Raw genomic sequence first — 15557 nt, forward strand, 5'->3', positions numbered from 1 at the left:
ACTTCCCTCCCTGAGACAACTTCCGCTACTTCAAAATTATTTTCCCAAAATTATTCTATTTACCTTCTACATTACCAAATGCTAAACTCTCTAGTGTCGTATCCAACTTTTACTTGGAAAGTTTCAAGTTTTCATCCTGAAATCTGTCACCATCCCAACTAACAAAGGTAGTTGTCTTCCTAAATTTCAGCTTCGTGTTAACCGTGGGAACTATTAGATGGTGGTCTTTACATTTAACATCAAAACCGGCACTCTTGTTGCTTCTAGTTCTTTGTATCGATGCTTCTAGTTCTTTGTATCGATTCACTTTTGATATACATTAACACAAACAGTAAGGCTTGACATTCTAATATCATATAAGTATTATGGTGATTATGGTCCATTTTAAGATCAAATTCACCTACAAAATTCATCTAAGGTGTTAAGAATTGTTATTTATGCTTTAAAAGAAATGCCGACAGGTATTCACTACCAGGTAGCAATACTAGGGGTATATCTTATCTAGTTATTTTGGCACCGAAATTAGTGACATAAAAAAATTCAATTAATATTAACTTTGATTTTAGATCTGATTTTAAAAAAAGGATTATAAGTTAAAGTTAATAAACTTTTCTATTTTTAAGACCGATTTTTTCTTAAAACCGATCTTTTGAAGATTAAAAAAATAAATTTTAGCTGTCTGTTTTTTTTCTAATTTATTTTGGGCTATTAAAAGAACAAGAAGCAAAAGTAGACAAAAACATTCCAGGAATTCATAATTAAGCGATAAATAACAGTTCGAATAGGTATAAAATATCGTCTTGGAAAGGCACTGTTGTCTTCGATATTACCCATTTCTTAGCATTTCCAATGCTCCCTCCCTTCTTTTTAATTTATTCGATATGTGTCATATCGATACGATGTGAGTCATCATTTATGCTTCACTATTATAGAATTTTGCATCAGCAGAAAATCGATATCTTGAAAATAATTTGAAAATAAAAAAGAGTATTTATTTGAAGCATAATTGGGCAGTTCTTTTGTGTAAAAGGTCGATTGCTCTTAGTTTAAAAAACCTAGCTCAATGAATTTGGGTTTGCTTCTCTTACCATTTCATAAACGCTTCTCTTACAGGGTCTTGAAAGTTGTATTGTATTCTGTAACGTTTGTTTCTTTCCACGATTGCAAAGCTTTATTCTAAATCAAGAATGGAATGATCCCAAGTCGAAGCTTCAACAGTGTTGCCTAACTCTAAGAACAATTGGGGCTGGGGAGCCTGATATTCCTCAATACAAGTAAGTTGTTTTGGTGATTGCCGTTGAAAAAGGGAATAAGTTCATTTAAAATTATGAACATTAGCAGAGGAAATAGTATTGCTTTGCTTTAGCAAAATTACGTCGATAACTGAATGCCCTTTTTCATTACCATGATTTCCTGTATTCAGCATTTTATTTGAACTTATCACTAGGAATGTAATTACCACTTTGTTTTTGGAATTTATGGATATTGTAGTTCCTTTTTTTGTGTTGATTTTCGCAGTTACTTCAACTTATTAAGCCGGTTTGATACGTTAAACTGTTTAAGTTGAACAAGTCCATCTTTTTTTATTATTTTTGTGGAAATAGCCGAAAATGTCTTAAAATCAATATTTTTTTATGCGCGCGTGAACTAAATTATGATTGTTTAATATTAAATAGCTCAGCTTTTTCAGAGGTAACTATTGCCATTCGTTATATTCAAAATTAAATTAAAATGAAATAAAAGTATTGAAAACTGGTAAAACATTTAATGAGACAGCCAACTTTGACAAAAAAAAAACAAAAAAACCATACTTTTCAACAAATAATTAAGAGCCTGAACATCTTGGCCTTACCTTCGAAATCCTTTATCAACGGGAAAAAAGAAAGAAAAATATGAAAAAAAACTTATACAAACTGAAGCAAATTAACACATACATAAAAAGATGAGAAAAAACCGAGTGCAAAACAAAATAATCGAAAGAAACTCACATCTGACACATTTTAGTTATTGATTTTAAACAAGTCCAATGTGATATGCACAATCACAAGGCAGGGTGACTGTTATATACTATTGTGTATGTCCAAATTGTGTTTTATATCATTTACATAAATCTGTAAATTTTTCTTTCATACTTCCTAATCTACGTGTCTAATCCCCTATATCTTTTGAAGCGTTTTGCTTGTCTCTCAGTATTTTATCCACTGTATCAGGTGTTGTGGAGTTGACTACCTCATATAGACCGACTTATTTCTCTGTAATTGGAACGCGATGATGTTTCACCTTTCTTATACAAAGTTACGACCAATTTTATCATAAAATTCTCCGGCAACCTCAGTCGCTCTTCAGAAACTGAAAGCAGAAATGTAGAGATAACCCAATCTATCAAAATAAAAGCAAGAGAGAAATGAAGGAGAGGGAGGGAAATTACAGAGGAAAGAAAACAGATATTGAGAAAAAGAAAACTTACCAAGGCACAGCAATTAAGAAGAGGAAAAGAGAAGAAATGATAGAGAGAGACTGGGAGGGGAGAGACCAGAACCAACTCACCAATTTGTAAAGATTAATGTAAAGAGTAATGCTCAATAATGATAAATCCTAAATCCGATGAAGTAGATTCAATTTTAAATTCTTGGTCAATCTCCCCGAGACTCTAGGCAGGCGTGCCTTTCCAAAAACTAACACACAAGTATTTGTCCAATAAAAGAGTCATACTTACTCCCGCCATTTACCCGAGCCATTTAAACATTTTTGCCTCTGAATTACTCGGACTATCTGTCTTGGCTTTTTTCTACAATTTGCCATGTCTTGATGTCTACTGCAAATTACTTGATTTTTAATTCAAATCATCAAGTTCATTAAAATAAAATTCAATTCAAATTTTTTGGTTATGAGATAAAATGAAAGACAGTACCTTTAGATAAAATTTTAGTAATAAAGAAAAAAGGTTATTAATCAGCACTCCAAAAATAATATTTTTTTAGCAAAAAAAGAAATTGTTTGACAATTTTAAATTTTTACAACTTTTTTCATAACGAATTTGCAAAATTAACAAATATAATTTCATATTTTAAGCCAGCTTAAATTTAGTCTTAATGTCTTAATGTTCTTAATTATTAGTCTTAATGTTCTGACTAAATTCGGATTGACGATTATATAATGCTTGAAGATGTGACTATGAAGGTCAAACTATAGGTATCCTGCTGAAGGGCATTTTTGGGGAAAAGTGATCCCTCTATTTATTTTAGGGTAATCGAAACCAAAGGACCAACAAACACCCGTATTTACATTGTGGCTGTATATTTCCGAGGTCGTCGACTGTCAAAGGCATCTGGGTTGAGTATACAAAGTGCAGAGATGCAGGCAGCTAGTTTGGCACTTGAAAATTGCGAAGAATTACTTCCACAGTTGCAGTACCAGAAGAAAGTGATGAATAAGAGTCTTAAAGTTCAGAAAATAAACAAGGATGAAGTGCTTTTGGATTATGACACTGAGCGTAAGTCTTTTTATTAGAATTTGGAAATTAAATGTTCTAAATTTCGTAATTATGTTACTGAGTTTGCTTGTTTGTTGCTGTTGTTGTTGTTTCGTTAAAGTTTGTCAATCCTCATATATGTGCAATCCTCTGTTAAATCTTGGACTTTGAGTGAGGCCACAACACTTTGAAAGTCACACAAATGAAAATATGGCGCAGGCCACAGCAACACTTAAAATGTCATGGGTTTGCACACAATGTTCTTGCTTGAATCACTGGCATTCTTCGGCATTTGGAATTGGTCACATCACTATTCTTGTGTGGTCACAGGTCGTATCTAAAAAGCATGAACTAAAATTTTAAAAACAGTTTATATATATATATATATATATATATATATATATATATATATATATATATATATATATATATATATATATATATATATATATATATATATATATATATATATATATATATATATATATATATATATATATATATATATATATATATATATATATATATATATATATATATATATATATATATATAACCGGGAGTCTGAAGGCTTCGTCGCTGGGCTCCGGCACTCGCCACGTAGCATGCTTCTTTGTATATATTCTCATTGTCGCTTGTCTTCTAACCGCAGACTAATTAAGCCTTTTCTTGGTGTCATGACGTCACCACAGTTTCGATACAGCCACCCTGTGAAAAATGCGAATTCTTTTTAAAGTCCTAACCTATTTAGACCTATTAACCTATTTTTGTGGCCAGTAATCGCTGTTCCTTGTTTTCAAACCGTAGATTTTTTGTCCATTTTTGTTATTCTTTACCTCAGAAAGGTTTTTTGTTCTTGCTGTTGTTTTGTTCCACTGCTTTGTTTAAATTAGACCCGTTTTTTCTCTCTGAATTTTTTGTAAGTGGATAAGCAGTGTCGTCTAGGAAATTATTCTTCATACTTCGACAAAAAAAAACTACCCCCGTCCCTTAGAATTTGACAAATATATTTTGCCTCCCCCACCCCCCAATTTCTGTGAATTAACGCGAGTGCACAAAGAAAGGTAATTATATTTGCTCAAAATCCACCCTGAACAAGAAATGGTCAGTGAGCTCTTTATCCCCAGAAAGAAAGAAAATTTTATGTCCAAAAGAGGCACTTTTTTGGTATTTCCAATTCCCTCTCCTCTCCATAAAAAAACTCTCCCGAAAACTATGACTATGTGGTCTTATGATGGCAATGTTAATCATATGAACACTTCCCCGAGAGACACAAAAGTCAATGTCTAATAATTGAGTGTGGCAACAGTATCATTAAACACGAATTCTGACCAAAAAATTGAATCGCGAATTAAAGCAGAAGTTTATCTCTAATAATAAAAATATATCAGTAAAATGTAAACTGTTATTATCCTAATGAATCATTCCTTTATATTCCTTTCCCTTTATAAACAGAAATATCACTATTTTTCATATCAGAAATATCACAGAAAATTCCAAACCAAGGTCTGATAAGAATGTATTTTGCATTAGGTTGCAGAGATTCAAAAAGATGGATTAAATGATATAATTTTAACCATAAATTTAGCAAATTCTGGTCATGTAATTGCAGTGTGTGCTGATTTCTCTTGTGTATCTTATGTTTTTTTGTGTATTTTAAGGTTTATGCTGCCTGTGCAATTCTTTGTGTCTTGTTTTCCTGTTCACCTACGTTTTAATAGGTCAATAAAAGAAGACAATTTCATTTTCATTATATAGCAGTGATTCAGCTCTATCCATTGTCCCGTCGCATTTGAAATTTAATACGGTTTTAATCCATCATCATCAGACTGAAAATTCGCTGAATATTAGTTGAAATTGTTGAAGAAAAGAAAATTTTCCTATTTTATAAGTGAATTTGGATCCTTTTCCAAGAAAAAGCCTAAATAATATCATAATTCTGACTCGGCGAGTGGATAGATCTGACATTAACAAATCTAGTGATGTAAATATCTTGTCCTTTTCGTACATGTTACAGCTGCACGCTTGTTGTAAAACAGTTTGTTTTTTTTAGTGAAAACATATATCTCAAGGGTTTGATCTTAAGCAAACCTTAAGCGAAAAGAAAAGAGGACAATTTTACTTTCATTATGTAGCAGTGATTCAGCTGTATCCATTGCCCCGTCACATTTGAAATTTATCTACACGGTTTTAATCCATCATCATCAGACTGAAAATTTGTTGAATATTAGTTGAAATTGTTGAAAAAAAAAATTCCTACTTTATAAGCGATAATATATAATCGCTAATTGAAACTGCCAGGCTTGTATATTGAAACGCTTGTAAAATTGGAACTGGCCGAGCCTTAGATTTGCAAAGGCTGTCTTTAGGATTTTGGAATAGATTCTGCGGCGCTGCCATCGTTTTATCCAGTTAGATATCAAGAAAAATTGGTTCTTAATCTTCCAAATTAGCCTGTTAAAGGCTAACTACCCATATTGCTGGTAATTATCTAATCACCGAGTACTACGGCTTACTAACAAACAATTGAAGGTGACACAGATCTGAGCTTGAAAATAGAGGGAAAGAAAAGAAATCTAAAACTGTTTTTACACCTTTAAGTATCTTCTTACGATCAGCTATTTGCCGTAATAAATAAAGACAAGTCCTCTTTGGGCTTAGGATGATCAGACGTTATTTGGCAATAACTAAGAAATAAAAAAGAAATGCATGTAAACCCATTTTCGGGTGTTAAGTGTTAAGCTCGTGGTAGCAGGGTACATGATTTTGTGGTCATGCTCTGTTTTTTAAACCCCGTTTGATGTTAATGTTAAGTATAATTTTTTTTTTTTGTAGATTTGTTTGATTATCCCTCCTCCATGCTATGCTGTGGTATTTGGAGGGAACATGTTTATGTTAAATTTTTTGGTTAAAACTTTATATTAAATAAATAAAATATCTACTTTTTTCTTGATGTAGGTGTCCATTATAAAGGGGTTGTGGAAGATGAAGACTCTGAAAACGATTTTTTCAATGACAGAACAGATGTCGATGATAGAAGTTATGGAAGAGTAAGTAAAGACCGAAGAACAGCCCGTCTCGATGATAAAAAAACAAAACGGGCCGGAATTCTTGATCATACGGATAAATCTGCTAAGAAATTTGTAGGACAGAAGGACAAAAACCGATCTCCTCACCGGCGTCAGCTTCTTGACTCCAGCCAAAGCAGAGGGAGGAAACGAAGAAGGCGCACCGATACTTCTGATAGTAACGATGAAGTATTATCTGTTTTACAAGGGGTCTCTAGGGTAAGTATGGACCAGAAAGATGTCTGTACTATAAAAATCCCTCGGGGAAATATTGATTCCGAAGTTTCCTTAGGCCAAAGCAAGGAATGTCCTGATTCTGGTGATGTTATATTCATAGAGGAGAAACAATTTATCCGAAGAGGAGAAAATGCGAGTAAAGATATTGCCAGTTGTATATCTGAATACAGAAGCAAGTCTTTATCCAGAACAGAGTCACCATCTAAACTTGTTCAATACTCTGACTCTGAGTTTGAACTGTCACCTGTGTCTGATAATGAGCTTGATTCAGTGCAATTAGAAAGTAGTGATTGCAGAGGTGCAGAGAAAGATGAACCCAATCAAAGCTTAGGTTCTTTGAAAAAAAAGGCTCATCGTGATCTTGGTAGAAAATTTCGGAGAAATGAACACATTTATTCCGATCTTAGTGATGGTGAAATAAAGGAGGACTCAACTTCCGCTGAAAATTCTTCAGACTTCAGGCCGTGTGTATATATGAGTGATTTGTCAGAGGGAGAAATTCTTGACTAAGCGACCAGACAACTTTTTTTTTATTTTTACTATTCTTTTCTGACTTGTGTTTCCTGTCATAAATTGTGGTACATTATGTAATAAACTGCTTATTATTGTTGATATTTCACTTAAACTTCTATTCTTAATGATGAAGGACATAAACGCAGATTCAGCATACTGTCATACCAGAGTCCATGCGTGCACAGGTGAAACTAAATGAAAAGGCACTATGTGCATCAAGTTTATCAAAAAAGTGTATCTACAGTATTTTAAGAATGACTGAGGTATTAACTTGAAACTTTCAGAGAATTTTGAGAGGATGCTCAGAAAGGTTAGATGGCAACCATCCCCCTCCCATGCCCATTTTAGCTGGACTTATGATTAGGAAACGGGGGAGTGTTTGATCCTGGGTGCGTCCGAAAATGCTAAGGGCATTGAGGTGAACCTTCGGAGAATGTGAGGGGCATGTTGAGCTATATCGAAAGAAACTGTGTGCTTTCAGGTTATCAAAAACGCATATCTGCTATGTCTTAGGAACGGGTAAGGATAATAACTTGAAACTTTCAGGTTCACTACTCCTACGCCTACTAGTGATTGCGACTAAGATTTCTTGCGACGGTGATTACTTGCAATTGTGACCAGTTTTAGTTGCAACTACTTTAAAAATATGCTATGGGAATATTGAACTAAACCAAATAGACTACGTGTATGCCGATTGCCAAAAGGGCATATCTGCGATATTTCAGGAACGGCAAAGGGTATTCAGCTGAAACTTCCAAGACTTGTCTAGGGGTATGCTTGAAAGTGCTTGATGGTCAGCTGGCCCCTCTCCCCCCATTGTTGATTTAGATGCCCCTCTCCAAAGTTGATTCAAACTTTGAAAACAAATATTTTGTTCAAAATAGTCTATAAAGGTCTAATGACCATGCCCTCAGGGGTGCTAAGCCTCCCTACAGCCCCGGGCAAGGGGTGTAAATCAATGCAATTTTCCCATTATTTACATAGGCTACAGGATTTCTGTTATTGGGAAATGGGGAATTTGCAAAGCTAATGGTGTTAAAATGAAGCTTCGGGGAATGTTGAGGGAGGTGTTGAACTAAATCAAAAGACACTGTGCATTTAGATTAGCAATAGGAATAATCTACAATAGGCTAAGGATATTAACTTGAAACTTGTAAGGCCACTTTCACTGCGACTGGTTGCAACTTGTGAATATGGCTGCGACTACTTCTATTGTGACTACTTTTAGGAAATGTTGAGCGGGATGTGGAACAAAAATTTACATGCATGATTGCATATACATGATTTATCATTGGGAAAGAAGGGGAACATTTGATCCTGGGTGTGTAAGAAAAGGCTAAGGGTATTAAGGGTAATTGTCTTTATTGTTCCCGCTCAATTTTCGAAACTGGTCTTACAGATCTTGGTAACGCCACTGCTTGTATCTCGTCGATAGCAAACCCGGTATGAGACTATTGCAGAAACATAATTAGTCTTCGACACCTGGGTTCTTTTTTGTTAATCCAGTTTAACGCAGGAGAAAAAACAAAACTAGAAGCACGTTAGATTCTATGAAGATCAAATTAGATGAGCAGGTTAGGATATGTAGAAGAAAATATAACCACTGCTGAACTAAAAATTGTATTTTTTTGCATATGAAATTAATCTTGGTTGGGTCACTTTGGGAAAAAAAAGTGCGTGGGAGGGGGCCAAGTTGCCCTCCAATTTTTTTGGTCACTTAAAAAGAGCACTAGAACTTTTAATTTCCGTTCAAATGAGCCCTCTTACGATATTCTAGGACTACTGGATCGATACGATCACCCCTGGGGAAAAAAAACAAATAAACACGCATCCATGATCTTTCTTCTGACAAAAAATACAAAATTCCACATTCTTGCAGATAGCAGCTTGAAACCTCTATAGCATAGTTCTTTGATACACTGAATATGATGGTATGATTTTCATTTGAGTTCTACGACTTTAGGGGTTGTTTCCCCCTTTTTTCTAAAATAAGTAAAATTTTCTCAGACACGTAACTTTTGATATATATTTGAAATCAGCACAAAAATCTGATTCTTCTGATGCATCTATTGGTATCAAAATTCTGTTTTTTAGAGTTTCGGTTACTATTGAGCCGGGTCGCTCCTTACTTACAGTTCGTTACCACGAACTGTCTGACAATGGGTAAAGTTCATAACTTCCAGCCCTTCCCACGGGAACTGTGGGGGATTAAGTCATTCTAAAAGACATATTTATTAGATTTTCGACTATGCTGAACAAAATTGCTATCTCAAAATTTTGATTGGGTGACTTTAGGAAAAAAATGAGCGTGGGAGGGGGCCAAATTGCCCTCCAATTTTTTGGTCAATTAAAAAGGGCACTAGAAATTTTAATTTCCGTTCAAATGAGCCCTCTTACTATATTCTAGGACTACTGGATCGATACGATCACCACTGGGGAAATAAAAAAAAAGAAACAAAAAAAAAAAACAACAAATAAACACTCATCCGTGACCTTTCTTCTGACAAAAATACAAAATTCCGCATTTTTGCAGATAGGAGATTGAAACTTCCACAATACGGTTTTCTGATACGCTGAATCCGATGGTGTTATTTTCATTAGAGGTCTATGACTTTTTGTGCGTTTTCCCCTTTTTTTTCGAAAATAAGGCAAATTTTCTCAGGCACGTAGCTTTTGATGAACATAACTAAACTTAATAAAACTTATATATTTGAAATCAGCATAAAAATTTGATTTTATTGATGTATCTATGGGCATCAAAATTTCGGTTTTTAGAGTTTTGGTTACTATTGAGCCGGGTCGCTCCTTACTTACAGTTCGTTACCACGAACTGTTTGATATCAAAAGAATCGGCTTATTATGCTGATTACAAATATAAAGTTTTATTAAGTTTTGTGTTACCTACCAAAGGCTACAAGCCTGAGAAAAACTGCCTGATTTTCGAAAAAGAGGGAAAATAGCCCCTAAAAGTCAAAGAATCCTATTGAAAATCACACCATCAGATTCAGCGTATTAGAGGATCCTACTGTAAAGGTTTCAAGCAGGGTGCTACCACTTTGAATAACCGTCATAAGCACCAAAAGTCATAACATCCAAAAGGAAAATCCGTCAGAACCACCAACCGTCAAAACATCCAAAAAAATTTATAATTATATAAGAGAAATAATTATATAATATTTTCGAAAGAAATTGCGGATCTATAGTTGCACATCAGGGGGTGGGGGTAAAGCATAGCATATAATAAATACTTAACCCAACCTAACCGAGGTACCTTTTCCCCCCTAAACCCCCAAAAGGTCTGGTTTAAAATTTTGGATGTTGTGACGGTTGGTGGTTCTGACGGAGTATTTTGTCAAGGTTATGAGGGATTTTGTGCATGTTATGGCGTTGGATGTCCTGACGATTGGATGTTATTTCGCCTTTCCGTTTCAAACTCCTGTCTGAAAAAATGTGGAATTTCGTATTTTTTTTTACCAGAAGAATGATCACAGATGCCTGTTGGTTTTTTTTCCAGGGGTGATCGTATCGACCCAGTGATTCTAGAATGTCGGGAGAGAGGTCACTCGAACAGAAATTAAAAGTTCTAGTGCCCTTTTTAAGTTACCAAGAAGATTGGAGAGCAACTAGACCCCTCACACGCCCATTTTATTCTAAAACCGGCGATTCAATATTAGAGAGCGCCATTTTGTTCAGCATAGTTGAAAGGCCCAATAAATATCCTTTGCAGTTAACATAACCCCCGCAGCCCCTGGGGAAAGGTCTTTAAGTTAAAAATTTTGCCCAGTGTTTACGTATAGTATTTGTTGCTGGGACGTATGTATACATTTTTAGGATGGGGGAGGGGAGAATTTTCTGCTGGAATAACTTTCCAAGGGTAGAATTTTCCATGTGGAAGGAAGTTCGGGGGGGGGGGTGCACGTTAAAGGGGAAATTTTATCATGGGGGACTTTCCCGTAATTCATGTACGAAATTATTTTTATATGTCTTGTTTTAGCTTTACCGACTCAATTTTACCCACGGAGATGTTGAGGGTAATTGTCCTGGTTAAATTTTCACCGGGATTTAATTGTCTATAGGATATTTTCGTGGGGAGGGGATTTTTCCGTGTAGATTTAGCCAGATTTTCTGGCATTATTTAAAAAATGATCAGAAATTAAGTAAAAAAATAAATATTCATTTATTTATTTGTTTATGCATGTATGTATTTGTAAATTTTTCCCCCACAACGGCTCCATATTTTTGTTTTAAAATTGGCAACCTGGGATATATTGCCTGAAAAAAAAACCATCTAGATGGGTCACAAGTTTGAGAAATTTTTTAAGAGCCCTAATTTCAAAAAAGAATTCATATGAGTAACGTCATATCTATGAACATATTTCAAAAGCACAAATACGTCATTTCCGCGTCAGGAGCTGTTCTTTCATTTTTATTATCTATGGCGCATGTAAAAATACACAAAAACATGGCTAAGTATAAAATATCAAATGTAATGATTCTATTTATAAAAGATATTTCCAGCAGTTTGATAATATCTCAAGGACATAAACATAAATTAACTATTGCTCAAAATGAACAAACTAGAGCATCAAATGAGACAAGATCAAGAGGACGACCTTAAAAAACGTAAATCCGCAATCGGTGAAAATGAACATTCTAGACCATCAAATGTGACATGACTAATCCAAGCAGCTAAGGCAAAGGGTATTGAAAAAAAATATGTGATGTATTGATAAAGAAAATGAATAAAAAAAATATGTCGTTAGAATACTGGCGAAAAAGACAATTATGAGTCTAAAACTAAATTTAAGAAAAAACAAATACGCTTTAATAGTTAAACGGCAGCGAAAATTACAACGACTCAAAAACGAAACTGAAATATAAAGAAATGCGTGGTTAAAAGATAAGCAGCAGGGGAAATTGCAACGAGTCAATAACGAAAGTGATGCGGTCACTGAAAAAAATTGTAAAGTAAAGATGAACGAAATTGAAGAACAAAGACTTATGCGGTTAAAAGATACGCGGCAGCGAGACTTACAGCGAGGGAAAAAAGTGAAGTACAAAAAATGCGGTTACAAGACACACTACAATGGAAATCAGGACGAATCAAAAATTAAATGTAAGAACAAAGAAATATGTGGCTAAAAGATAAGTAACAGTGGAGATATTGGAAGAAATATTGCGAAACACAAAAAACTATGCCAAAGGTTACATGAAAATGTCCAGGATAATGTAAATCAGCCTGCTGCTTCACTGTAGCAGCAGCCTTGGATACGAGACAAGTGACAATGAAAATCGATATATATATAAAAGCCTGTCTATCACATCACAAATAAATAATTGTGAAACACATGCAAAAAGTCAAGGATGATGTAAATCAACCTCCTGCTTCACTGTAGCAACAGCATCGGATATGAGACAAGTGACGATGAAAATGGTGGAAAGAAAAAGATGGAATATCGAGTGGCTTTCCACTCTCTGAAATCATGTACACCAGGCAGTGCTTACCAAGCGTGGTGGGAGTGTGCAAAGAACGGCGGACCTGTGAGAGCTATACCAAGAGTGTTGGAACTATGCCAAGCACGGTGGATATGGGACAAGCCTGGTAAAAGGACGCGACTTTGATCATCACAGCAAGCTGGGAATGTACATTATACACTTACTAATTAAAATTAAAGAGCCGTAATAATCACATCACTGTCACATCACATCAAAAATACAAGTACATCAAAATACATCACATAAAATACATCAAACACAAAGATTCATTTATTCCAAATCAGACCAAATTCTGTCTTCAAAACCGCTGTTTTCATGCGCTGAATGACTGGTAGATTCTTCGTTGTCTCCCGATCCCTTCTCTGTATTTTCTTGTTGTCCACGTCAACCAGACTTGACCTTCTTTTCTTCCCTCTTTCGGTTTCTTGAGACGAGCTTGGCTCTCTGGTGTTCATATCCTCTGAGACCATAGGCTCTCTGATTTCCATATTCCTTACCAACCTCGAGTCTAAAATTTCAGGTAGTAAGGATTCATTCCAGAAAGCTTCAAGTTTTGAAAATATTTTCGCCCAGGATTCTTTCGACCGGTGAACTGTAATTATTTCCCAGTCATCAATGGAGTTAAAAACTATTAAGTGCCATATCTTTCTATCTAGTATCTCGAGTTGGCCTTGTATCTGGGAAAAATACCTATGATTTTTTTTAACTGAAGACCTTTACTGGATAATCCAATAAAAAATCCTTTGACTAGATTTTTGGACTGAGCAGCATCAAAAATAGTTTTGAATTCTGGTATATTATGTACAGTTTTTATCTCTATAGGTGTGCCATCAGAGAGCAATCCATCTACAGATGCACCAAGATATTGATGCTGTGGATGCACACTAAGTGCTATTTCATCTCCCTTTATGACATTTAAGCTGAATTTCTTTTCATACGCTTCTAGAGCAACTACTTCTAAATCCAAACCCTTTTTCATAAGGGCAGAGCAGAATCTAGGTCCCAAATTTCGAATTTGCTTAACAATTGGGGCAACTCTAGTGCTATTTTTTCTAGTTGCAATTCTATGAAAATAACTGCTCGTTATTCTCCTAGATCTCTCTTCAACCCAGTTCTCATTTTTGATTGCCCCTTGGTATTATAAAACAAACGGCTAATACTGACACTATCCAATTTTAAATATTGCTTAGTATATTTTTGTCTGGCTGAGCTTATTTCATCAGAAGTCATATCTGGCTTATTGCAGTTTGGTTCATATTCCCGATCGCCAAAGTTATTATTTCTGTTGTTTAACTTTGCTAAATGTTTTCCTCCAAGAGAACTATAATAACTTGTCAAATTACGTTTAGATCTTAAGCGATGTTCTGCTGTTTTTTTGCAATACTTTTTCGTCAAGCAAGAAGGACTGGACCTAAAAATATTTTTCCAAGCTAATTGATGCCATTTCGGACCTGAATTATAAGCAAGGCTGGCTCCATCTACTCTTGCTGGGTATGAACCTCCCTTAGACCGGCTTATTTGCTTTCCCCCGATGAACTTTGCAACAACTGACATGTAGCTTTCAGCTAAGTTTGTAGTTGTGTCATTTCGGAGCTGCTCTGATTTTCGACACACAACCTCTACCCCTGTCATAACATCCTCAAACACGTGCATGGGCAGAGTATTCCACCGACTTTCTATTTTGTCATTAATGAATTTAGGGCAACCGGAATCGCATTTTGTGTGGTTTCCAAAAACATGGTACGGACCTCTTTTTAACAGGCTCTGCAATTCTTCCGCTGTTTCATTATTTTCGGAATTTATTTTGATCAAACCCCTTAAATTTTTGGTCAATTGCTGGATAATTCCTCTGGGAAGAAATTTGGTGTACAAACCTTTCTTATTTTGCACAAGTTATATAGATGCGTTGTATAGTTCTTTGTGACGTGATTGGCACATTCATCTTTCCGTTTGTTTGAACAGTAATAGACACACTGTTTTAGCTTATAAAAAACACTTGAATCACCGTCACCAATAAACTCTAAAAACTGTAATCCATGCATCTCTTCACTGGAACGAAAGCCTTCAACTAGAATGTCTGTTTCCATGCTCTTCGAATTTTCGTTGTAGTTCAGAAAGCAGAAATGGTCTTTAGGACTTACTTTAGAGTTTGCAGAAGAAAAACATATATAACAGCATTTATTTTTTATGGCAACATATAACAGTTTTTTCGTAAATGCATCTATGATAACTGCAATACATCCTTTGGCTGAATAATCATGCCCTTTGCTACGCTTATTCCACCCTCCATCACATATCACTTTTGTCAAGTATGAGTCCTCTTTATACCTATCTTCATGAATGGCTAATTTTAAGGCCTCTCGTCCATTTTCTCGCAAAATTTCCGACAAACTATTCATCCAAGCACTACCCAGCTGTCTTTCAATACGAGAATAAACTATTTGCGACATTGGCTTCACTCCAAGCACTCCGAAGAGTTCACACAGTGTAGAATATCCACCTCAAGTGCCCATGGCTCCCCAAACGGCCTTCAAATTCAAGCAACCTTTTAAAATTTAGTCTTTTTTGAGAAAGTAACCTGTTTACTTTCTGTAGTAAAGCTTGAAAGATATTCTTTTACACTTGTTACTGGACATTCTGGTTCATTTTTAATCCTCTTTTCCCAGTTACACTTTTTACATTTAACTTTCAGTTCAGTTTGCAGGCCTTTCTTTTCTAATTGTTTTATTATCAAATTATCATATGATAGTCTACAACTAATCTTGTGTGTG

At 35.1% G+C, this 15557-nt stretch overlaps 1 protein-coding gene and 1 pseudogene across 2 annotated transcripts in view; one reads left to right on the forward strand and one right to left on the reverse strand.

Moving 5' to 3' along the window:
* The window catches only part of drosha (ribonuclease 3 drosha), a 73963-nt gene extending 66580 nt beyond the window's left edge, over window positions 1-7383 (forward strand). For both annotated transcript variants that reach the window (XM_089102823.1, XM_089102822.1), the window contains exons 11-13: window positions 1114-1274; window positions 3246-3493; window positions 6431-7383. In XM_089102823.1, the coding sequence (XP_088958949.1) occupies window positions 1114-1274; window positions 3246-3493; window positions 6431-7287 (1266 nt within the window). In that variant the 3' untranslated portion in view covers window positions 7288-7383. The remainder of the gene's footprint in view (window positions 1-1113; window positions 1275-3245; window positions 3494-6430) is intronic.
* Window positions 7384-13417: 6034 nt separating this feature from the next.
* LOC148942681 (uncharacterized) lies at window positions 13418-15299 on the reverse strand (annotated as a pseudogene).
* Window positions 15300-15557: the final 258 nt, after the last annotated feature.

This window comes from Artemia sp. Qi Xiang Cuo, chromosome 16 (assembly GCF_049724085.1).
Source record: "Artemia sp. Qi Xiang Cuo chromosome 16, ASM4972408v1, whole genome shotgun sequence".
NCBI lineage: Eukaryota > Metazoa > Arthropoda > Branchiopoda > Anostraca > Artemiidae > Artemia > Artemia sp. Qi Xiang Cuo.